Source organism: Calliphora vicina, chromosome 2 (genome assembly GCF_958450345.1).
Source record: "Calliphora vicina chromosome 2, idCalVici1.1, whole genome shotgun sequence".
NCBI classification, from domain to species: Eukaryota; Metazoa; Arthropoda; class Insecta; order Diptera; family Calliphoridae; genus Calliphora; species Calliphora vicina.
Genome location: NC_088781.1, coordinates 42,136,781 through 42,164,177, shown reverse-complemented (window position 1 = coordinate 42,164,177; position 27,397 = coordinate 42,136,781). Strand labels below are relative to the sequence as shown.

The window sequence follows — 27,397 nt, the reverse complement described above, 5'->3', positions numbered from 1 at the left end:
AGTTAGACGGTTTTAAAGACTTTTAACTATAGGTTTGTGCTCCATAAACCTAAATGCATTGACGATTTTCAATCTTATTTGGAAAAATGAGTCAAAATCAGCAGATTGTCCATAGGATTTGGGAGTTATCCTGCTGCTGATTTATTGTGATTTTTCAAGAACTGTTTTACATACCATCCTCTAGTCTTGTAGAGGCTTTAAGATTCGTCGCCATTTAATTAAAAACTGTTGTTTTTATTTTCTTCTAAAAACAATCTAGTTAATTTTCTAAAACAATATGTTGTACACGTTTTTTATTTGTTTAATAAGTTCTGTTTAGATATTGCTTTTTTTATTTATTTATTAAACAAACAAAAAACACAGCTTTTATACTCTAAACAAAAATTTTTTTTGCTGTTAATTTTTTGTCATTGCGGAAGCAGATTATTTGCGGCAACACGATATCGTTTTTTATATTTTTTTTGTCATAATGCTTAAATAAATAAAGCAAATACACAGAAATTCATTAGAAACCATGCCTTGTAAAACATTATATTTATTTAACACATTCTACTCTCGTATAATAGAAAAGTTTAATATTGTTTTTTGTGTTTTTCTAACGAATATTTTTCTAAACAACTTTGATTTATTTGAACTGTGATAAAAAAACACAAAGAGAAATAAACAGCTGTGAAGTATTAAAGAAATTGAGCTTCGAAACATCTTTTGGAAATTGACCAGATCATTCTATTGAGAGTAGAGTAGACAATTCTGTTAAGATATGATTAAACAATTCTGATAGAATTAGATGACCCAGTTAAGAGTTGACTAGACGACTCCGTTGAGCGTAAGCTAGACAACTCTATGAGACAGTATACTAGACGACCCTGTTTAGAATTGACTAAACGACTCTGTTGAGAGTAAACTAGACTACTCTATTGAGGGTTAACTAGACGACTCTATTGAGAGTTGACTAGATGACTCTGTAGAGAGTTGACTAGACGCCTCCGTTTAGAGTTGATTAGACGACTCTGTTTAGAATTGACTAAATGAATCTGTTGAGAGTTAACTAAAGGACTCTGTTGAAAGTAAACTAAACACCTGTGTTGAGAGTTAACTAGACGACTCTGTAGGATGTTGAATAGACAACTCTGTACAAATGACTTTGTTTAGACTTGACTAAATGACTCAATTGAGAGTTGACTAAACGACTCTGTTGAGAGTTGACTAAACGATTCTGTAGAGAGCAAACTAGACAACTCTATTGAGAGAGAACTAGACGACTCTATTTGGAGAGAACAAGGCGAATCTGTTGTGAGTTGACTAATCTGTAGAGGGTTGCCCAGACGACTCTGTTGAGACTTGACTAACCGACTTTGTTGAGAGTCGACTAAACGACTCTGTTGAGACTTGACTAAACGAATCTGCTGAGAGTGTGACCAAACGACTCTCTAGAGAGTTGACTAAACGATTCTGTTGAGAGTGTGACCAAACGACTCTGTATATAGTTGACTACAAGGCGAATTTATATACAAATTGGTGTCGGTGGCGAATTCAGGAAAATACGAGCGAATTCATTAATTTTTTATAAATGGAGTTTGACATTCAAAACCACTCTCTCATTGTTTCGAATGTCAAACTCCATATATAAAAAATGCATGAATTCGCTCGTATTTGCCTGAATTCGCCACCGACATCACCTTGTATATAAATTCGCCTTGGTTGACTAGACAACTGTATTGAGAGTAAAATTAACCCTAGTCTCTATTTTGTTATGTGTTATTTCTGACTTCCTGGTTGGATTTTCCATTTTGGTGTATTCAGGGACTTGTAGTAAAATTTCACGAATAATATTTTTGCGGAACATTTTAACCCCTTAAATCCCTGTTTTAATAATGTTTTTTGCTCTTTTTTAAAAGAAGGACCAAAAAGACCCATGCCTTGAGGATTTAGAGGGTTAACATATTCTACAAAAATGTTATCCATAACATTTTGCATAAATTTACTGAATACATTTTATACCTAAAATGTTCTTTAAAATAAAATTCTTAATTTTTGCGAAATAAACCCTAGTCTCTCCTTTGTTATGACTTATTTCTGACTTTCTTGTTGGATTTTCCGTTTTGGTGTATTCAGGGACTTATAGTAAAATTTCACGAATAATATTTTTGCGGAACATTTTAACCCCTTAAATCCCTGTTTTAATAATGTTTTTTGCTCTTTTTTAAAAGAAGGACCAAAAAGACCCATGCCTTGAGGATTTAGAGGGTTAACATATTCTACAAAAATGTTCTCCGTAATATTTTACATAACTTTGCTGAACACATTTTATACCTAAAATGTAAGGATCGCATGGATTCTTATGCCGAATAACAATAAGAATGTACCAGAGTTGGGAAACTTTAACCCCCCTCAAATGTAATTCAGATGTAAACTTTCAAAACGCCGATACGCGTGTCTTTTTTTTTGTCTCCTCTATCAAAATTTATTGGTCTGACCTTGTAATTTTGGAAAACAAATTTATTTTGTTGTATATTTTTATAAAACTGTTGAGAGTTGACTGGATGCCTCTGTTAAGAGTTGGTTGAATGATTCGGATAAGAGTCGTCATTATTTAAAGCTGACAGGTAGACAACATGACCTTTCAGTTGATATAGCTATATATATTTGTAATACTTTTTCTATTAGTCAATTAAATGAAAACAAAAATTTGCACTCACTCGTAACATACATTCATTCTGAGCATGAATGAATTATTATCGCAATTTTGTTGCGATTTAGACGGAAATACTCCAAGTTATTTATAAATACAGTTTGGCTTTTTTTTATTATTTATTTACTATGAAATACAACAGATAAGAATAATAATAACAAAATAGTACGTTTTTTTATATATAAATGAAAACAAATATAATAATGATGACCCACATTAAAAGCATATAACGAAACAAACTCAAATCTAATTAGAAAAAGGGGGAATTTTATTTATACAAACAGAAAAACAGAAAAAATCTTATTTAAATAAATGAACTCTAAAAATAATTAAACAAGAAAATCAACTAACAAAGACAACACAACATCGTTTAAAATAAACACATCAAAAGATAACCCTGACCTTTGAAAATTATCAGCAGAAAACTAGAATCTAAAATGAAAATTAAAAATTCTTGGAAAATACTTTTAGAAAAATGCCAAAGAAAAACGTGAGTTGAGTTTACAAAACAAAATTTCCCACAAACGTTGTTGTTTATGCAATTAAAACACTAATCATGTTATTAATTATAAAACATTTTTATTTTTCCAGCTTAAAAAACAACAAATTTTCCTAAAAAAAAACATAAGATTTTTATATAAAAACCCAAACAAATAACTGCCTAAAAAACAAAAACAACTAATAACAAAACTAAAAAACATTATTGTGTAAAAGCAACAATGTTTCGCAACAATTTAGAGTCTCAAAATAACTAAATAAATTAAACAATCTAATAAACGAATTGAAAAACAACATAACGTAACGAAAAAACAAAACGAATCTTTTTTAATAAAAGAAAAACTTACTCAATTTTGAATTGTTAACAAAAAATAAAAGGAATTAAAAAATTAGCATGGTGCGTATGACTAATTCGGCCGCAACGGAACAAACACAATCACAAACCCCACAACAACATCAACAGCAGCAACAGCCAACACAGTCACAACGACCAGACAAACAAAAATCGCTGCAAAAATCACAAAATAAAAATTTCAATAACAATAATGTGGCCTCAACCTCTTCTTCCACATCGTCTTTAAATAGTGTATCCTCGTCTTCGTTGGAGCAGACCAGCTCTGCGGCTGGCATAGTAATGGTAGTGCCACAGCAGCAGCAGCAACAACAACAGCAGCAGCCACAAACACAAGCGCCGCCACCACCAAACAACCAACAGCCACCACCACCACAATATACACACATGCAACATGTTGCCCAGCCACCACAACTTGTCATGCATCAACAACAACAGCAGCAGCTCTCACCCGCTGAAGCTGGCTCGAATCCCCCCTTGCCAGCCTCACCGCCTCTCTTGCAACAAACAGCCACACCGCCTCAGGGTGCTCAACTAGTACCTTGTGCGGTCCATCATCCCCAGCAGCATCAGCAACAAATGGCCTTAGTAGCCGCCATGCAAGCTCATATGGCGGCCACCGGTGGTGGTCCTATGCCGCCACACATGCATCACCATCATCACGGTCCCCCCCATGGACCACCAACACAACATGGCTCGCACGGCCCACCACAACATCAGTCCCAGCAACCAACTCCTCCCATGGAAAATGGTCATGGTGGTTTGTCGCCCAGTGGCTCCACCACCAGCAGTGTTAGTTCAAATAGCGGCACTGGTGGTGGCGGCTCGAATATGAGCAATGGTAATATTGTGGCTGCCGCAGCTGCTCAACCTGGTCCGGGACCGGTTTATATACAATATCACGGTGAATTCTATCCGGAATATTATATAGCTCCGCATCCGCATGAGGGCATATGTCCCCAGCATCCTCATCATCATCAGGCCATGTGTGCGATTCCGGGAGAATATGGTAAGAGTTTTGAAGAGAGTTATTAAGAAATGTTTCGAAAACAAAATTAAAGAAAAAAATTCAGAAAAATTCAGAAGAAAATCGTTTTCAATTTCGTTATAGGCTTAAGTTATGCCCTGACTTACATATATTAAACGAATAATGCTTATTCACATAATAACTCCGGAATTATTTATAAAATTATTATAAGCAAAAGTAATTTAAATGTAGAAACATCAATATTTAAAATTTTTCACAATATTTTAAATCACATTTTAATAAAAATAGGTACGAGATCTATATTCGGCTGTTCCAAATCCTATATACCCTTCACCAAATTATACTTTAAAATAATTTTTTTTAAAATTTTTAGTTAAACAAAATTTTTTTAAAAAAAATAGAAAAAAGATTTTTTTTTTAATAAATTTGTGAAATAAATTTTACAGGAAATTTTTTTTTTCCAAAAAATTTAAATTTATTTTTTTAATTTTTAAAATTTTGTATAACCTCACTATGAGTGGCAATGGTATATATTAATGTGTCAAGTGTGCGAAGTCGATATAGCCATGTCCGTCTATATGTTGAAATCAACTTTCCGTAGCCCCCAAATAACTTACATACATGATTCATTAGTTAATAAACGAAAGTTGAATTTTGGCCATTGTCACCCCCCAGTTTGGTGAACATTAGTAAAAAAAATCATCCTGAAAAAATTTTAGGTAAATCGGTTGGGGTTAAGACGTGCCGCAAGCGCTCTGAAGTTTTGAGATGCATTTACAAGGGGAAAAAATGCATTTTTTTCAGTTTTTGTAAAAATTTTTCCATTAAAAAATTACTTTTGCAATTTAATTTAAAAGAATCGAAATGTGTACGTAATTGTCGTTCTAATGAGATATAAAAAGCAGAAATTGGCAATGTAAATGTTATGAAAAATTCGCCAGGCCACTAACGTGTATCAGGAAACTAGAACAAGAAAGGTAGGAACAAAATTAACATATTTTGAGAAATATTAAAATAAAAGCTCATTTTTACTTAAAATATGTCCATATTTACTTGTATATGAGTTTTTGTCTTCGTAGGATACCGTTAACCTATTCTTAGGTATGAACAAAAAAATAAAAAATTTTTAATTGGTTTTTCTAGAAAATTTCAAAATTTAAATCACAGGAACGGAAAAACTATAAGAGATAATTTCATAATTTTTTCACATTTGTATTCCCTATTATATTCTTAATAAATCCCAAGGAGATGATCAAAAAATTCTGAAATTTGTTTAACAAAATTTTTAGAAATTTGAAAATGGAGTTTTGAAACTGCCGTTAAAAAAATTTATTTTTTTTTTCATACCTAAGAATAGGTTAACAAGTAAATATGGATATATTTGAAGTAAAAATGAGCTTTTATTTTAATATTTCTTGTTCTAGTTGCCTGAGACACGCTAATGGCCTGGCGAATTTTTAATAACTTTAACATTTTTAGACTAATTTCTGTTTTTTATATCTCATTAGAATGACAATTACGTACACATTTCGATTCTTTTAAATTAAAATGCAAAAGTAATTTTTTAATGGCAAAATTTTTACAAAAACTGAAAAAAATGCATTTTTTCCCCTTGTATATGCATCTCAAAACTTCAGAGGGCTTGCGGCACGTCTTAACCCCAACCGATTTACCTAAAATTTTTTCAGGATCCAACTTTCGTTTATTAAGGACCACCCTAATGATTCATACATCAATATATCGGGATTCTTCCGGTCGATAGCTGTAAAAATCGGCCCACAAATGAGATATAAGGAAAAAACCTCGATATTTGGCCTATTTTTGTTCTATATCTGGATTACTAAGTCAATAATATAGACAATATGGATATCTAATGATAGATATTTCAAAGTTCATTGCAACGTTGTATATAAGGCTACAATAAGTTGGACCTACAATGGGTCAAAATCGTGAAAAATATTTTTAACACGAATTTTTTTCTCCAAAAAATTTTTTTTTACTGAATTTAAAAAATAAAAATAAAAAAAAGTTGTGAAACAAATTTAAAAAAAAAAATTTTGAAAAAATTTAAAAAAAAAAATTTGAAAAAAATTTTAAATTTTGTTTTTTGAGTGAAAAAAATTTGGAGTTAATAAATATTTTTCCCGATTTTGACACATTGTAGGTCAGACTTACTTACATGCGTAGTTACAAAGGTCTTTGAAATATCTGTCAATAGATATTCATATTGTCTATATTAATGACTTTGTAATCCATATATAAATCCAAAATAGGTCAAAAATGACTTTAAGAGTTGACAACTTCAATGAAGTATTGAATAATTTTTAACAAATTTAACTAAAAGAGTTTGCAATTTTCCTATAAAATTGTAATCTAAATTTAATCATGAACTTCTTTGTAATAAATTTGGTGATTTTAGAAATGCTTAGCAATTTGTGGCTTAAAAGTTTAGCAAATTTTCGTAAAGAAGTTTAGCAAATTACACTGTACAACACCAAAAATAATTACAAGGTCCTACCAATAAATTTTGATAGAGGAGACAAAAAAAAGACACATGTATCGGCTTTTTGAAAGTTTACATCTGAATTTCATTTGTGGGGGGGTTAAAGTTTCCCAATTCTGGCACATTCGTATTGTTAATCGGCATAAGCCATGTGATCCTTACAATTTAGGTATAAAATGTGTTCAGCAAATTTCTGTAAAATGTTACAGAGAACATTTTTGTAGAATATGTTAACCCTCTAAATCCTCAAGGCGTGGGTCTTTTTTGTCCTTATTTTAAAAAAGAGCAAAAAACACCATTAAAACAGGGATTTAAGGGGTTTAAATGTTCCGGAAAAATAGTATCCGTGAAATTTTACTATAAGTCCCTGAATACATCAAAACGGAAAATTCAACCAGAAAGTCAGAAATAAGACACAACAAAAGAGAGCTTATGGTTAATTTCGCATTTATTAAGAATTTTATTAGGATTTACAAAAATGTTGACCGCAACATTTTGCATAAATTTGCTGAATACATTTTATACCTAAAATGTTCTTTAAAATAAAATTCTTAATAAATGCGAAATTAACCCAAGACTCTCTTTTGTTAAGTCTTATTTCTGACTTTCTGGTTGAATTTTCCATATTGGTTGTATTTTTTAAATAAATTTTACAGCAATTTTTTTAATTGTTTTTCATATGGATTTTGGCATATTTTTCCAAATGAAATCGAAATGAATGCCGAGTTTAAAAGTTTATATTGTTACGAAATTGCAATATCAATTTAAATTTAACGGTCTGTAACGACTGCTTGCAACATTCATCATGTTTATAAACATTTCCATCATTAAAAACTTCTACTTATCCAAAATGTTGATAATACGCTGTTATTGACATTGTTTATAAGTACAACAACATTAACTGTTAAGCTGCTAAGTAAAAGCTCTAGTTTTGCCCGTTAGATAATTCAGGAAACTACTAGATGATATTTCTGTATACTAAACATATTTCAAGATATTTTAAAGCTAATTTCTTAGTGTATAACAATGCACATGTTAAATCAGTTTATGTTATTGATTTTGGAAACAAAATTTCATTCCAGTTCTTTCAGTACTCTGTTTTCATAATGAAAAGTTGTAAAAAAAACAATGTTGCAAGCAACATGTCTTAAAACTTTGTTCAATACTTCAAACAGAGTAGCTTTCCTTATAAACATTTGCTTTCAAATGTATATTAATAAAATATGTAGGTTTTTTAATTTTATATTTATGAAAATGTTTAGCAACATTGTTGCGGGTTTTAAAATATTTTGAACTTTTTTGTTATAGAAATGTTTATTTGAATTTTATATTGATGAAAATCTCAAATCATTTTAATTCATTTTTAGAATAATGTTTAGCAACATTAACATTTTGCAAATAACAAATCTTGTCAATTCATTGATTTGAAAAATGTTTAGCAACATTGTTGCTGTTATTTTTAACATTTTGTAATTTTCTAATAGAATTTTGTTTTTTAATTTTTTATTGATTAACAACTCCAATCATTTCTAAAGCCAACAACAATGTTGCTAGATATTTTAACATTTAGCAAATCACAAATCTTGAGAATTCATTGATTTGAAAAATGTTTACCAACATTGTGGCTGTTATTTTTAACATTTTGCAAATTTTGTTCTATGTTAGATAAAGAATTCAAATGATTTAAATATATTTTTGTTTTCAATGTTTAGCATCATCTTTGCTGGAATTTTAACATTTAGCAAATCTCAAATGCTTATAGTTTATGTTTTGTTTGAAATGTTTAGCAACATTGTTGCCGACAGTTTCAACATTTTCAAAAAGAAACCTTATCAACAGAGAGTATTTTGTTATATTTATATTTAAAAGTAAAAGAAATATTAATGTAAAGTAACTCCATAAATTTAATCTGATTTTTGCTTTATAAATTTAATAAATTTTATAATGTTGCCATTAAAATTTAACATCTTAATTTATTAAAAAAAAAACTATAAAGAATAACACATTAAATTTTCTAAAAATATACTAAAAGCTTACACAAAAGAAACTTCCATTGATATATGTATATAACCGCTGCTGTCCCCTAAAATTCCTTACTAATCCCTGGAATTTTTACGAAAAGGGTGGGCTTTGAATGTTTTCTTTTTGTATTTTTTTAATCTAATGCTTCATAAATCTTCTTAGTAATTAATTTTAATTTGATATAATTCATTAAAAGCCCTGTCCCATACATAAACATCCAACAGCCGCACACTTACATGTGCTACTTGTCACTACAAAATTGTACACACAGGTAAAATTGTCTTGTTCCTTTCAGTTGGTTCACCATTTGTTCTACGATATTCTATCTAATGTTTTGTAATGTTTGTTGTCTATAGAGACCCTAATAAAAATTACTTAAATGTCTTTCAATTTAGTTGTACACAGTCATGAATACAACAAAAAGCTCAACAACAAAACTACAACAGAAAATGGAGCTAGAAAAAAAAAATGCGAGAAAAACATTAGCCCAAAAGATTAACACCAAATAGGATTTCATGGTACACAAAATTTAGGCTCATACGGATACAAAACACCAATAAATACCCCTCTCTCTCTCTCTCTCACACAACTCTCAACTAACTAACTAAACTGAACACACAATTAGAATTCTTGGACTGAAATTGCTTTGGTGGCAACAGCAACACCAAAGAAGGATGATGACAATGATGGTTTGATGGTCATACAACCAGTAGGGAAACACTTCCACATAACCACACACAAACGCTAATAAACATAGTATAGTTAGGCCGTGGCCGATAGTCATACGTCGTTAGGAGGGAAGGACGTTCGTTCGAGTTGGACAAATAGTCATTCGCACAGCTATATAGTGTGGCATTAACAAATCCCGACACGTTAGTAGCTCTTTTCTATTATTTTTTCTATTGTGTTTTAATACCTAAAGTTACTTTACTAAATAGCTTAGGATATAGTACATAGACTCTGAGTACAGTGCTTAATAAAATAAAGGGAACAGTTGGAACATTCAATAAATAAGTAAATTTTCTCAACACAGAAATATATTAGACTTGCCTTAGTTCGAGATAAAACTAAAATTAATTCCTGTGGAATTTCAAATGTTTAGCAACATTGTTGCGGAAACATAACCAGTAGCAGTAGCAATACTGCCGCGAATGTTATCATCATGCAGTGTATTACAAGCTAACATAATCTCAAAAATGTTAGCCTAAAGAATACAGAACCAATACAATATACATCAATTTAACTATGCACAGTGATTTAGAAACTTTTTTTTTTGAAAATAATTCGGTATCTTAGGAAATATTGGAGATATTATTACGAAATTTCACAAGGTTTGAGCCGAGGTCTTTTCGAGTCGATTTACGTTCGTTAAAATTCCTATCGCTAATGGGGTCCAGTGGGGGCCCCTCCAAGTTGGTCACCTCGGGTCTCAAATTTTTTAAAAAAATCGCCAAAAATCCATTTATGTTCCGAATGAGCTAAAATTTTAAATATAAATAGTCCTTGAGAAGATCTACAAAAAAATACAAGTGTAGACACGCTTTATATGAAAAAACGTACAAATTTTTCAAAGGGGGCAAGCAAGGTTTATGGAACTTCTGAGGAGTAAATAAAAGCATTTTATATAAGTATTTGATATTGTTGAAAACATTATGACTTGCGGATTGATAATTTAGTAAAACTAAATAATTTTATAAAATTTTGGAACTTCATTTTCCTTAAAAACTAAAAAAATTATAATATGGTGATTTTCCACGAATAAAAATATAAAATTTGAATTAATGTAAAATTTTAATAGTTAAAGATATCATAACAAAATTTGGAACCAATATAGAATCAATTGTCCTTAAATCAATGCATTTAGAACTTTTGACATTATTATTTACTTTCAAATACCAAAATTCCTAAAACGGGAAAAATGTGTTCCAAAAACTGAATTTTTTTAGAAAAGTACCCACTGTGACGTTATTATATATATAAAAATACTTAGTAAGTATTTAAGAAACATATATGGTTATACAAATATGGAGCACTTTCGTGGATCGGTGCTTTGCCCTTTTAGAATTTTTTACTCAAACCGATTTTTTTTTTTTAAATTGGCCAAGTTTGGATAGGTCTGGCGGGTGATATGTCCGCTAAAGTGAGCCAAATTTTTTTTTACAAGCTTTTGCATTAATTTATCTTTTCGCATCATATAAAAATTCTATATAGTCTCGAAGTAAATTTTTTTCTGCAAAAGAAAAAATATATTGGCTTTTTTGGGAAATAACGTACAAGTTCCAAATTTGGATGCGTATAACTTTTTATAAGGAGGAGATACCTGTTAGCAAGTTTCTTTTATTTTATTTATAATTTTATAGCGAATATAGCTGATATTTTAGAAATAAATTTCGACCCTCCGTAAGCCCGCCATATCTAAAAAACCATAAAAAGATCGAGCAAAATTAAAAAAAAATAAATCAATAAACCTGAATATCTCTTCAACTAATAGAGATAACCTACACTTGTAAGCGTAGATCATCTCAAGGACTATTTATATTTAAAATTTCAACTCATTCGGACCATAAATGGACTTTTGGCGAAAAAAATCTGTTGCTATCACGAATCACTTTTCTTTGTGTATAAATGAAATTTCTTTGAAATTCATTTATTATTCGCCATGTCAGTCTGTATGGTGAAATCAACTTTCAGTAACCTACAAATAACTTACATACATGATTCATAAATCAATATATCGAGAATTCTTCCGGCTCGGTTGTTATTTAAAATCGACAGAATCGGCCCACAATTGGCTGAGATACGACTGAGAACGACAGTCTAAATTTTTGAGCTATTTATACCCTACACCACCATAGTTTGGTACATATTATTTTTTCGGCCCAAGGACCTTCCGAAATTGGACTTTATCGGTCATAAATGTTTAATTTATAAATGTATCTCCACAAATTGCACTCCAAATAAGTTGTATATATACAAAATTCATGTCACCAAATTTTGTTACGATCGGTCATAGCTCCCATATAGACCCGCTTCCGAAAATCACATTAACGTGTATAAATCGCTTAAAAATTTTGGTATACTCACAAAATTCAACATAGTAAACTTTCATATAGACATAAATCTCACGACCTAATTTCATGGTGATCGGTCCATAATTGGTCATAGCCCCCATATAAGGCCCACTTCCGAAAATCACTCAAAAATATAAATTATTGAAATTTTAAAAGAAAAATGTTTTTGCTCTTTTACTTAGTGTAGGGTATTATATGGTAGGGTTTGACCGACCATACTTTCTTACTTGTTATGATATATATCTGGATTACTAAGTCATTAATATAGACAATATTGATATCCAATAATATATATTTCAAAGGCCTTTGGAAAAGCTTTTATAACACCAAAATAAGTCGGACCTGCAATTGGTCAAAATCGGGAAAAATATTTTAAAATTTTTTTGTAAATTTTTTTAGAAACAATCACTTGTTTAAATGTGAAAATTTGTGAAATATAAAAATAACAAAAAACAATATGTTTTTATTTTTGAACAGTTTTAATTTATTTCTCAAATGTCCACACATAATTTAAATTGTTTATACCATTTAGCTGGATCTATATTATTTTGTGATATAGTTTCATTTAGGTCTTCTTTAAAATGTTTTGCAACATTTTTGCTGGAACAACAACATTTTCATTTCGAACATTTTCTGATTGAAATAACATATCCTTTATATATTAATAGAATATACAAAGCTTTTAAAATAAATCACTTTGAAACATTTTAACAATATTGCTGCTGATATATTAACATTTTACAATTTTGTAATAGAAATAATTCATATCAATTTAAACATTTTGAATAATGTTGAGCAACATTGTTGCTGCAATTGTATTGTATTATTTAGCAATTTTTCTTATATTAACATTCTTTCAAATTCTTATTAATCAAAAATTCAAATCATTTCAATTTATTTTTGTATGTAAATATTTAGCAACATTGTTGCTGGTTTTTAAACATTACGCAAATTTGGTTATAAAAATTATCTTTTCTTTCTTTACAATTAGTTTAGCTTGAAAAATTATAAATCATGTTGTTTATCAATCATCTTCTCAAATTATACTTATAAAAAGGTCAGCTTACATTTAATGAAATCATTAAAAAATCTCTAGCAACATTGTTGCGGTGAATTATTCAGAATGTTGCTAGTTAACAAATACTAACTGTAGCATTGTTGCTAAAACTATATATCTATTAAATTAGTTAGTTGCTTAAACTATTTCAATTTATTCGAATTGTGAATTGTTTTTACAATTTTAACAAAATGTTTGGCAACATTGTTTTTACAATTTTAACAAAATGTTTAGCAACATTATTGCGAAAACATTTTTATTTTGTAACACAAAATTATATTTTTAGCTTTATATTCATGTAAAATCTCTTAAATTGAATAATTTTGAAAAATATGTTGCTAATTAGTGCAAATTAGTAGTTTTATTCAGGATTTTAGTGAAACTATTAATAAACTGACCACATAATCATAATCCCCACTATGGCCGCTACATAAATGAATAAAAAGTAACAAAAAATCATATGGGTCTATGGAAAAACATGTGTATTAGTAAAACGTTTTTAAAACAGTTGTGTATCTATGTATGTGTATGTCAGAATGCGTACACATGTATTTGTCTGATTACATGTATTGTACATACGTATGTAAATGTAATCATGTCTGTATATTGGTTATAGTTTTATGTATTTAAGTATCTAGTATGAATCTCGTATGAATGTATCATTGCTGTAATATGGTTACCAGCAACATGCTATTAAAAACGTTTTTCAAATGCATAAATTACTGTGGAAATAGGGTTTTCTCTCTCTATATATATTATACCCCAATCCACCTCTCATTCTATCAGAACCACTACCCACATTTTGTTCATTTTCTATTTGGCAAATGCTTTAAGGACACCATTATCTAAACGTATGTATTTTTTTAAAAGGTCTCAAACAAGCTTATTTACATACATACAGTGGTGGCCAGGAATTTAAGACAAAAATTGTTTGCTAAATTCCACGTGATTGTCAATGATTTTTTCAAATATTTCGACAAATATGTATGCATGAGGATTGTTTTAACACACAAGTGTGTTTTATTCGACTGTGTCAATTCATACATATTCACCACGAACACATACAATTTTTCTACAACTTGACCAAAAAAAAATTTTTTTAAATAAACATATTTTCTCACATTTATATCATTATATTTTTATTATTATAAAATATTCGGACCAAATTTCGTATTTTTAGTTCCATTAGTTTCGGTCATATCATGTTATTAACAGCGGATGTTCGCTGAGGTGGGTCAACGTATTTCCACATATCTTTGTCCATATATGTTTTACCGATTTTTCCAAACATTTTTCAGAAACTAGAAACATTAATAATAAATTTCATACCCTTAGAGGTCCTTTTATTTTGGCTCTATCGCACTTAAAATTCAGTTGATGAAAAAAATGCAAGTATTTGTCTTAAATTGGTGGCCACCACTGTATGTACTCGTATGTATGTAGTCTAATGTATCTGTGTGTTTGTGCCTAAAATCTATGGGTTTCTTGTTGTCGTTTAACTATCAATGCCGTCATTATTCAAACTGTGAGGAAATGAAAAAACTCCCCATCCTCCCCAAACTTACATTAACTTACATAAATGTTAGACTCCCACTCGCAACAAAAAAAGTTTGGCTTTTGTTTCAGTTTTAATGGTAACAGTAAAGAAAACTTTAACTAAACGTTCTCATACTGATACGAGATATTTCGAAAAAAATAACACACAACTTCAAATTCTATTACCAAACTGCCATTTATCTTCTTACAATGAGTTTTTATTGCGCTGTAAAAGAGTTGCCAGCCCTGGGCGTTTTATTGTTAACACAAAGGAGTATTGGAAATTTCCTGTAAATGTCTGTTTGTAGATCAGTGATCGGCATAGAGAGAACATATTTTATAAATTTTTGTTTTTTGATGTAAGCTGCCCATTTTTGGATTATGATTTCTGTTTCTTATTTGATCATTTTCATGTACTTTAACATTTTTGTTATTTAGAGCGAAAATTCTTTCTTTAGCCGTACTGTCCGTATGTGAAACAAATTTCCCGCTGAAGTATTTCCTGTCATTTTCAATATAGGTTGAAATAGAATTTCCACAAACTCTAGTCCCACTTTCCTCCCTCCCATAACCTATTTTTCTAGTTCCAACACAATGCTTTGCATGAGTAGGTGTCATACACTGAAAGCTGGTCCCAGAAAAAAAATATAACCGATCAGGTTCTGTACCTGGTGTCTGTGATTGCCGAACACTGATATAGAGAGTTGTGAAATTTAGTGTTTCTCTTTTAGCAACATGTTGCTAATAATTTAAAGTTTGTTAAATTTTGTAAAATTTATCATTTTCGAAGCAAAACAACCTTGTTGTTTACAGATATGTACCTTTCAAAATGATATATAAGTTATTAAAAACAAAAACCGCGTTCAAAAGATCATACACCCAATTTATTTTTATTTCAAAACATATTTACCGAAACCAATTTCATTAAACATGTTTCTGGCAACATTTTCTTTTATATTTTAGTTTGAGTTCTTTTTAATTTTCTAAAAATTTCCTATATGTTATGAAAAACCTAACAATAGTTTTGAAGTTAAAGAATGTTGCCATTGCAAAGGTTTTCAGCAATAAGTTGCAGTTAGAAAATTTCTGTTTTCCCTTGGTTTTAACAGAACTTATCCTAATATTTATTTAGTTTTTCTTAAAAATTCGAAACAAACTGAAATTAATCTAGCCATTTTTGTGAGTATCGGCCCTTGGTTATGAAGTTTGTAGCTTCCCTAGCAACATGTTGCTAGCCATAACATTTCTTTAAAACTAGAAACTTCCTAAAAACACATATTCCCCTAACAAACGCTTATCTAGAGAAACTTATTTCGTGCAACATGTTGCTGGCGGCATTTTCTTTATTACTTTCTGTTTATTGATGAGTTTTAAAGTTTTCTACAAATTTACTATAAAAAAATTTAAAAGCATTTTGAATGATAAAGTTTAATGCCATTTCAACATGTTTCTGCAAAAGATTTTTATGTGTTCAGGAACATGTTTCGGCAACATTATTTAAGAAAAGTGATGAAATTTTGTTTAAAATTAATTTTTGTTTACATTTATTTGCAACATGTTGAACAATATTTTGAAAAACAAATTCAGATTTTCAGCAACAAGTTGCGGCAACATTTTTTGAGAATAATCTCTTTTGAAATGTCTCTTATTTCTTTGGTGTAAAATTAGTTTCTCCTTGAATTTGTTTATATTTATTGTGTTTTATTTACATTTATTTAGGTTTGTAGCTACCCCAGCAACATGTTGCTAGCCATAAAAAGTCTCAGAAACTAGGAACTTTTTGGATCACACATTCCTTTAACAATCTGTATACTGCTCTGGCTTTTTACAACATATCAAGAGTTTTTTGTATTGTATATTCATTTCCCAACGCATTTTTACAGAAACTGATTTCATGCAACATGTTGCTGGCAATATTTTCTTTAATATTTTCAGTTTATTGATATTTTTTGTAGATTTTATTTAAATTTACTACAACATATTTTTAAAGATAAAAATTGTTGTTTTAGCAACATGTTTCTAGAACAGATATACAATTTTCTGCAACATTTTCTTAAAAAAGAGGAAATTTCATGTGACTAAAATGAATTTTTCGCTGATTACATTTATTGAGATTTTGTATTTATAATATTTTTGTGAGTTACAGTCCTTATAATGTTTGTAGCTTCCCTAGCAACATGTTGCTAGCCATAACATGTCTCCCTAACTAGGAACTTTTTGATTCACACATTCCTTTAACAATATGTCTTCTCCTCCGGCTTATTACAACATATCAAGAGTTTTGGTATTGTATATTCATTTTTCAATGTATATTTACAGAAACTAATTTCATGCAACATGTTGCTGGCAACATATTCTTTAATATTTTCGCTTTATTAATATTTTTTGTAAATTTTATACAAATTTACTACAAATTATTTGTAAAGTAAAGATTGTTGTCATAGCAACATGTTCCTAGAAAATATAAACAAGTTTCTGCAACATTTTTTTTTAAAAAAAAAGTGAGGAAATTTCTGATAAATTTTTTTTTTTAACTTTAATTTAGATTTTCCATTTATTATCATTCTATTTTTGAGAGTATCAGTTCATATAAATTTTATAGCTTCCCTAGCAACATGTTGCTAGCCACAAAATGTCTCCCTAACTAGGAACTTTTAGGATCACTTATTCCTTTAACAATCTGGCTACTTCTCCAGCTTATTACAACCTATCAAATCAGTTTAAAAAAAGATTGAAAAAGTTTTTTATAGAAATTTTTTTCCACCAAAGCATATTTCACTTGACTGTTGTTCTTATCAGCAACGCCATCAATAACATCGACGCCAACATTATGATAATGTTGCTTCCCGTGTGTGTGTGTGTGTGTCGGTGTGTCTGCAACAATGTATTAAACATGGTGTGAGTATTTAAATTTAAATGCTGGTTGGTTGATGGAAGGGGCATGTGAAGGGGGATGATTTTCTGGAAAAAAGTGTGAAAATTTTATTTTTGCTTCATTTGTTAAAGTTGATACTTAACATGAGGGATTTGCAACGATTTTCCAAACATCAACATGTGTGTGTTTTTATGCATATTAACTTGTTGTTTTATTTTTTTCAATTTACAAAAATTTTCTCATTTTATTTTTTTTGTTTTTCTGAAATGTTGCTGTAGTTCATTTGTTTGTGAGTATAAATATGGCGAGACAAGTGGAAAAATAAAACTACAAAACTAAATTAATACGATTTAAGGATTTGTAATTTGATGCTCATTAATAATACTAAGTACCCATTTCTATATACGACTGCAAAATAAAAAAAATTAAAATAAAACTTTTTATGTTTGTTGTGCTGAATGTCCAGAGTGTTTAGTTTTAAAACATTGTTTAAGCTGTTTTAATTTTGTGAAATTTATCATTAAAAGCCAGCAACAGCAGCAGCAGCAAATGTTTTTTTTTATTTCATTTCATTTTACTCAACGTCATCGTCATCCTCATGATGATGATGTATAACATCATAGATTGTCTGGTCTGTTTAGCCCGACTACATGTCTAATAACTGACCAAAGACCCAAAACAGTTATATACACACATTCTAAGGTCTTCTTTTCCTACTTTGTCTCAACAATTGTGCATTTAAATGGAGAGAGTCAAAAAGAAGAAATGAAAGAACACTAGAAGCCAGAATTCATTAGTGTAATTTCTTTCTAAAACACTTCTAGCTCAACAGAAGTCTAAACATCTGAAACGCCTCGAATCAACTCTAGTCTACGACACTTTACAAAGCAGCAACAATAGCAAGAAAACATTGCTACTTGATTAATCGTTTAGTTAATTTGTCATTAGTCTTAAAGGTTTAGCAAAAGAAAACAAACAACCCAACAGCAGCAGCAGCAACAACAAAATGCAAATGCTTTAATATGGATTTGTCTATTTCTATTTCTGTTTCTATTTCTTTTGTGTTCTTGTTTTTTTTATTAATGATGTCTAACTGCTGTGTCCATCCATTTAACTCACTGTCTGCATGTCCGTCTGTCTGTCTGTCTGTCCATACGTCCGTCCGTCTTCCTGTCCTTCCTTTCAAACTGTAGCTTTAGCCAGTCCATTTAGTGCTTGATTTTAGATTTTAGTCTTTACAGTCATTTACTTTTTTTTTTCCATTGTATGCATGAGTATCTTAAAAATATAATAAAGAAAACATTTTCAAAAGTTGTATTTAGATTTAGTTTATTTTTTTATTGTCGTTTTTACTCCCTCTCACTCTGACAATCTTTTTTTTCATTTCAATTTATTTAAGTACTTTTAATACTTAACTTCCGCCTTTAAACAACACAATAAATTTGAAAGTAAATGGAGTTTCAACCAAGTATTAATTTTGTAAATTAATTGAAACAATCATGTTCATAGAAAAATGTATGTTCCAACTATAATTTTAAATTAAAATCGTTATATTTTAGTAAAATTGTTTTATGCTAAATTCCCAATTTTTAATTTGATAAATTCACTGAAATTCGTTATAATTATAGTTTGCTGTTTTGCAACATGTTGCTGGCAACATTTTTGATAAACACTTTTTAAATATGTTTCTATACATCAATTTTGTATGTATAAGTTACTTGGGTTAAAAACATAACAAAAACTGATTCTCTGCAACATGTTGTTGACAACATTTTTTGCATATATTTTGTTTTCTTTGGTTATAATATAGAAATTAAGGCAATTTGTACGTAAATTTGTTAATATTATAAATTTACAGAAACTAAAGTTCGGCAACAAGTTGTTGGCAACATTATTTACATAAATTCTGTTCATTTATATAAATAATAATACGAAATTAAGAAAATTTTTACTTACAAATTTACTTAATATTAAAAACTCAACAGAAACTTATTGATTGCAAAATGTTGCTAGCAACATTTTTTCTCACGTGAAATTGTACACAATACCGAGGTAGAACAAAATTTGATTTTCTGCAACATATTACTAGCAACATTTTTTGCATAAATTTATTTTTTAAGTTATATTTTGTAAATTAAGCAAATTTTTACCTATACAATTAGGTGATAATAAAAAATTTAGAGAAACTTATTTTCGGCAACATGTTGCTGGCAACATTATTTCCATAAATTACCTTCAAAAAGGTTACAATTTGAATTTAAGAAAATTTTAACTTAATGTTAAAAAGTTTTCAGAAAATTATTTATTGCAACATGTTGCTAGCAACATTTTTTATTAACTCTTTTTTAAATATATTAAATATTTAGCAACTACAATATTTAGTGTGTAAGATAAAAAAAAACTTAGTATAAAAATATAACCAACATTGATTTTCTGCAACATGTTGCTAGCAACACTTTTTGCATATATTGTATTTATTTTCGTTGGGTTTTTAAAATGAATAACATTTTTTACATAAAAATTTAATATTATAAACTTTACAGAAAGTAACTGTTTGCATCATGTTGCTAGCAACATTTTTGAAGAGCGATTTTTAAATTTGTTTATATATATAGAGTTTTATTTATAAGTCTATTTAGGATAAAAATAAAAAAAAATTGTTCTGCAACATGTTGCTGGCAACATTATTTAAGAAATAAATATTTGAAAGTGAGGAAATTTGTACGTAAAAAACTACTTAATATTATTCATTGCTCACAAAATTAAAAATATTATTTCTAAACATTTCTACACTACTTCAGAGTACCTTTTTTTCTTTATGTCTAAAAAATGTTGGTGCAACATATTGATGAAAGTATTTTTTACAAAAACATTTTCAGTTTATCAGAAATTTACAAAGAATCATCAGAAAACTGAAAATATGTTTCTACTAAAATGTTGCAATTAATTAAGTTCCGTAAACATTTATTAATAAAAAAATGTATTTTGTATCAAAAGTAAACCTAAATGAATGGTATTTATACAAATAATGTTGCCAGCAACATGTTGCAGTATCTTTTTGTAATATATTTTGATACCAAATTAATTTATAGGCATAACAAATTGTAGGAACTTAGTAAAAAATTTGTTGCTAGCAACATGTTGCTGAAGTGAAAATAATTTATTTAATTGCTTTATAGATATTAGTTACTAAAACATACAATAAAGAAACACAAATATAAGAAGAAATCAAGTTTAAATTATATGACAAATTTAAATTTTCAAATTTTGTTGGAAAAATGTTGCTGAAACATGCTGCTGGAGACTAACTTCTTGTAACATGATTCTGCTAACATTTTCTATAATATTTTCTGTTTCACACTATGAAAAATCTAACGATATTTTGAAAGATGAAGAATGTTTCCATTGCAACATGTTGCTGCAAAAGGAATTTAGGTTTCCAGCAGCATGTTTAAGCTACATTTGTTTAACAACATTTTAAAATTTTACATTTTCATTTGATTTAAAATGGTTTAGTCCTTATATTTGCGTTTCTTTATCTTAAAATTTAGTAACAAATATCTATAAAACTATAAAATACATTATTTTCACTTCAGCAACATGTTGCTAGCAACAATTTGTAAAAACAATTTTAAAAAATGGTTCCTATATATAAATTATGCCTATAAAGCAACTTTTTATAAAAATATATTACAAAAAATTGCTGCAACATGTTGCTGTTAACATTATTGGCATAAATTCTGTTCATTCAGGTTTACTTTTGATATAGAAGACATTTTAATGTAGAAGATTATTAATTAGTAAGAGTTTTCAGAAACCAATTACTGGCAACATGTTGCTGGTAATTTTTTTTATATTTTCTATTTCTTGATGATTCTTTATAATTTTCTACACATTTATCACAAATTCTGAAAAACTTGTTTCTGAAACATGCAACATGTTTCTGAACAAGATATGAAAATCTGAAATTTTAAAATATAATGGATGTTGCTATAGCAACATGTTTTTAAACAAGATATTTATGTTTCCATTAACATGTTGCACCAACATTTTTGATGCATAAAGATAGGTACTGTGATCGAAATATTTCTAAACAATAATTTTAATTTTGATAGCAACCTGTGGAAATTTGAAAATATTAAAATAACAAAACAAGACAAATATTTCTATTTGTTTTATTTATTTGTCAAATTTCCATACAAATTGAAATTGTTTGTACAATTTAAAATTATGTGAAAAAATTGTTGCAAGCAACATTTCGCAATGAAAACAAAGTAACAACTTGAATGAAAATATTTGAATTTCAAACAAAACCGAGCTTAAAATGGAAATTTCTCTAATTCCTTTGGTTTAACATGAAACTCTCCTTATATTTTGTTTCTTTATTACAAATTTAGTTTTCCCAGCAACATGTTGCCTCAACATTTTCCTCTGGTTTGAAATGATGATGTCTTCCTAGCTTAGGAAAGTAAATTTCTCTAATTGCTTTGGCTTAACATGAAATTATCCTTATATTTGTTGCTTTATTGTACATTTAGTTTTGCCAGCAACATGTTGCCTCAACATTTTGTATAACAAAATGTAGAAATTTAGCTTTTTCTCTGGTTTCAAATAATGGTGTCCTTATATTTATTTATCTTTATTGTGTTATTGTTTAATTTTATCTAGGGTTTCCTTAAAAATTCTATGTGAAAAACTATCTTTTACTCGGTAATGGTTTTTTATTATTTTTTTTATTGTTATTGTTATTACTATTAGTAATTTTTTTCGGTTTTTTTTGTAAGCATTTCTTTTTTAATATTGCTGTTTTGTTTAAATAAGATTTTGCATAAACTTAACATGCATTAAGTTTCTATTCGCTGTTTGTATTTTTTCGGGATTTTTGTTTTTGCGACGTTACTTTGAGTAAAAGTGGCAATATAAAGTGGTATTATGCAAAATGTTTATTATTATTTTATTTATTTTTTTTTGTTATTTTGTTTTCACTTTGTTGCGACAAAGCGAGTTTAACAGCAAAGCTGTATGAATAATATTTTGGGTACTATTTCGCTGTGGGTTATAATCCCTTACTGTAGTTAGTAATGGTGGTAGTAGAGGGGGAGGTGCGACAAATATTTAACCACAAATTATGTTTTAAAAGCTTAATTCTTCTCTTAAATGAAATTCCCAGATTTATACTGGTGGATGCTTAAAAAGTTCTATATTTCTTATAATTTATATGCCAACACTAAAGTAATATGTTGCTGCTTTAATTTTTATAGAATTTTTATGAATTTAATTAAATTATTTCATTTTATACACAATATTTGTATTTGACAAACATTTTTTTTATAATTTCTTTCTTTAGCAACATGTTGCTGCAACTTGTTTCCTTAAAAAACAGTACTATTAAAGTCATTTCTTTTCAAGTTCATGTTAAACTTTATTAAATTATTCCAATTTTAGTACAAATACTCAAACAAATTTCTTCTAAAGTGTGTATATCTGTTATTAATAATTCATGTTCTTGTTTGCATGGAATGCCCCATATTCCTTTTGAACCCTTGTCTTCAGTATTCCAACACACAAAGAAACTATAAATTTATATTTAATAGTTGCTGTATTGTGTACAAATGTATGTAGATGAGTCTCATTAAATGAGACATTAAACTTTTAAAAAGAATATCTATTATTTTTATGCATTTATGTATAAAATAATCCAAATAGAAAAAAAAAAACATACACACCATAAAATTATACACACATGTGTCGTTTTTTTTTTTCTTTTTTTGTTGCCATAATTTTGGAGTATGAGATCATTTTGGAATATTTTAACCAAAGTTTCTTTCAAACTTAAAAAAAGTGAATAATCAGCAATGGAAACTAAGGGAATTATTTAGTAAAAGTGAAAAAAAGGGGTCAATGTTTTGCAAGTGAAAGTTTAATATAAAACAACATGTCTTAGATTTAAAAAAAGATTAAATGAAGGATCTTGTTAGGGGAAATGATTAACTCAGGTTCTTGTCTAAGTTAATCTCAAATTTTTAAAATTGAGGTTCAATTCTTGGCTTCAACTGACTCTTGCGAGTTCCTGGGCCCTGGGTTCTGAAGTTATAGTTAGATTTGAAACGATTTTGTTTTCGAATCGTTTATTTTAAACCTATTATTTATTTAGCCTTTTTTGTGACCATTTTATTCACCCCTTAAGGATCATGCAATAAAAATCCATAAAAATAAATCCTTGCATGCATTGTTTTAATTCCTTTCTTTTTCTCTCCATAAACACAATAACCTCTTCTTTGTCATGGCTTAAATCTTTCTTTGTTGCTCCAATAAAATGTTTTACTTAAATACGAAAATCCTTTAACAATAAAAGAAATCCACAAAAAAATAAGACGAAATGTTGTAAAACAGAAATGGAAAACTTCATTAATAATTTTATCCAAATCATTTGACAAATTGACAAACAACATTGTCAACTGAACTCAAGTCTAGTTGAATCGAGCGAGTCCTTGTTTTGTTTTATTGTCCTGTTGTAGCCCAACAACCAACAACCAAAAGTAACAAACCAAGTAACTGACTCAATTTTCTTCTTTTTTTTAAAAAAAAAACAATTTTTCAGCATCTTCATTTTCTTTGTTAAAAAAAAACACAAGACATTGGCCAGAAAAAACAGAAACAGCTTACAACCAAATGCTAACAATGACTTGTATAAATTTCTGATAAAAAAGCTAACAAATTTTTGTACTCCCCCCTCTCCCAAAAAAAAAAGAAGATAAAGAAATGAAATAAAATAAAATAGATTTGAAAAATATGAACAGGAAAAATACTTGACACTGAATGAAAAGTTCGTTTTTATTTCACATTGTTTCTTTAAATAAGAAAAATCAACATTGTCACCCTGACATGGCAAGAAATAAAGTTTTATTTTTTTTCGGTTTTTAAAGACTAACAAAAAGAGGGGTTAAAACAATAGGATTTATAACAATTTTATCTACAATAATTGAATATTTGTAACAAATTTTTGTTTAAAGTTAAAATTATGTTAATAAATATGTAAATAAAATATACTGATTTGCCTTAAAATATAACAAAAGTTTCACAAAAATATGAAATATTTGAGAATTTAAACTTATTTAAACACCAAAACTAAACCTTATATCGAGCCGAAACAAAACAACCAAATCTTTTTTATAGAAAATTGTTGGATAACAATGATTCTCTATAGAAAATTGTTGGTTAATAATGATTTTCTGTTTCATTTCTTCTCTTCAAATCTACAACAATTTTATTTGAAATTGAGATATTGAGAAAATTCCAAATGAAATTGAGAAAATTTTAAATAAAATTGATAAATTCTCAATTTCATTTAAAATTTTCTCAATGTAAAATTTAAATTCTCAATTTCATTTGAAATTTTCTAAATTTCAAATTGAAATTCTCAATTTCATTTGGAATTTTTTTCAATTTAAAATGGAAATTCACAATTTCATTTGGTATTTTCTCAATTTCAAATTGAAATTCTCAATTTCATTTGGAATTTTCTCAATTTCAAATTGAAATTCTCAATTTAATTTGGTACTGTTGCCCATTTTAAAATCACAGCTTTATGGTTGGGCTAAACTTAAATAAAAAATAGGTTAATTTTGAAAGGTTTTATAGGGAAATCCCTATAATTTAGCGTATTTTAGACCTTTTCTATTTTAAGGTTATCCTTGTTGAAATACCTTCCAAGTCATTTTTTCTAGGAAGCAAAGATTATTAAGTGTTTTGCAACAATTCAACATTTTCTCAATTTACAAAATCGGTTATTTTTGGATACGTAAAAGACTTTGTTGCTTTAAAAAATTGTTCATATTATTTTTTATTTATTGTTTACTATTTATTCGACTAATCGAATAATTTCTTACGAATAATTATTTGAACAATTTAAAAATTTCCATTTTTGAATAACGAATAATTCGAACAATTTTATGTAGAATAATCGAATAAAACGAATAAATGTTCATATATATTTAAATTTATTAAATTGCTTAAAATTTTTCGTAATTTCATATTTAAATATGTAATAATGAGTCACAAAATTGTATTGTTTCTGAAATTCGACAAATAATTAAGGCAAAGGGTCTTTCGATCACTGTAGATGAGTGTTCCGATAGCTCCTTATATAAATATATAAATATTACTGCAAGAAGTTACAATTCTAAAAACAAATCTTTCAAAATTATTAACTTAGCACTTGAACCAATGAAAATAAAAGGTACGGAATAAAATATTTGTTATTTAGCTGGCGAAATATTAGGAGAATCGCAATTGATAATCAAAATATTAATTTAGATTAATGTGGAGTTGAATGTGATGTAGAATGTGATTTTAAAATGGTCATCGAAAGTGATATTGAGGATGACATTTATATGTCATCCTATGTCATTGAAATAGATGAAGGCCATGATCATAAAATATATTTAAGTGATGTTATTAACCGCGTACGTAAGTGTTGCAAAATATTTAATAAATCGAAAGATAAACACAAATATTGCAAAGTAACGTCTTGTTGCAAGAAAAGCAAGGAGTTTGTCTAACATGGTAATAAACTTTTTGCGTATTTGTAAATGCGTCAGTCATGCACTGCCTGACTTCAAATTAGCCACGTTCACTGACAATGATATCAAACTTTGGACAGATTCCCTTTATTTTGTAATTCCCCAAGACCACTTTATTAAGCAAAGATTCGGCAACGTTGATAGAGCTTGAAGTATAATACAATTTGTTATAAATTATTTTGAAATAGTGGATAATTAATTTACTAAAGAATTAGTTACTAAATTTAAAACCCGAATAATGAATGACATACAAAAGTTCTTAATACGTTTATATTGTATTGTTCGGGAGTTATTCTGATCAGAATATTTCTGTTGAAAATTTAATGATGGACTTTGTTAACTTTAACGTTAGTTTTTGTTTTTCTTTAACAATAAAATATAAAAAAACCGACATCATAAATTCATTATTTAATTTTTTAAAAAAATTAAATTATTCGAATAATTCGATTAATTTTAAAGGTGTTATCGAATTATTCGAACAAGTTAAAATCTCTTATTCGAATTATTCGTTTTATTCGAACAAGAGAAAAATCGAATAATTCGAATACCCTATTGTTTACTAACAAGAAACATTTGAAAAAAAAATTATTACGAATTACGTTCGATATTTTGAAAAAAATTTGAAATTTGAATTTTCAAATGCGAATATCTCTCATTTTTTATAGGCCTACTCGAGGGCTTTTAGAATATATTAAAATCATTGCACAAAATACTTGCTAATATTTTGTGCAATGATTTTAATATGTTTAAAAATTTTGCATTTCAAAGGTGCCTGAATTTGGGACCCCACAGGGCCATGTGGGGTCGAAACTTGAACTCGGATACTCCTTTGCTACGTAAAATTGCATGTCAATCGATTTAGACTGTTAAAAATGCCAGATTTAGTTCCAAAATATTAAGCTTCTGGATATTTGCAATTCTTGACCATGACGCCGATATGATGCTGCTAAACTTTCGCGAACAATCTCTCGACTGCTTCGATTTTTAAATTTATACGGTCTGTTTTTGAATGACTGAATTTTTCAATTACTTTCAAATTGAGGGAGTTACATCGGTATTCCGACCATATTTAATATGTATGAAATTTTGCGAATTTTTAAGTTTGGCCGACAAACATTATTATTGAAATATAATTCAACAACGGGAAAACATTGCTCTCTCGTGTAATTTTACTAGCCATAAACTGTCACATGTCAAAACAAATAAGTTGTAGGCAACAAA

At 28.5% G+C, this 27,397-nt stretch overlaps 1 protein-coding gene across 2 annotated transcripts in view; it reads left to right on the top strand.

The window, feature by feature from the left end:
- Positions 1-27,397, top strand: part of LOC135951934 (fibronectin type-III domain-containing protein 3A-like) — a 387,209-nt gene that overhangs the window by 84,732 nt on the left and 275,080 nt on the right. Inside the window, exon 2 of one of the 2 annotated variants that reach the window (XM_065501687.1) lies at positions 3,284-4,551. In XM_065501687.1, the coding sequence (XP_065357759.1) occupies positions 3,585-4,551 (967 nt within the window). In that variant the 5' untranslated portion in view covers positions 3,284-3,584. The remainder of the gene's footprint in view (positions 1-3,283; positions 4,552-27,397) is intronic. The other variant, XM_065501688.1, reaches the window with a different exon arrangement.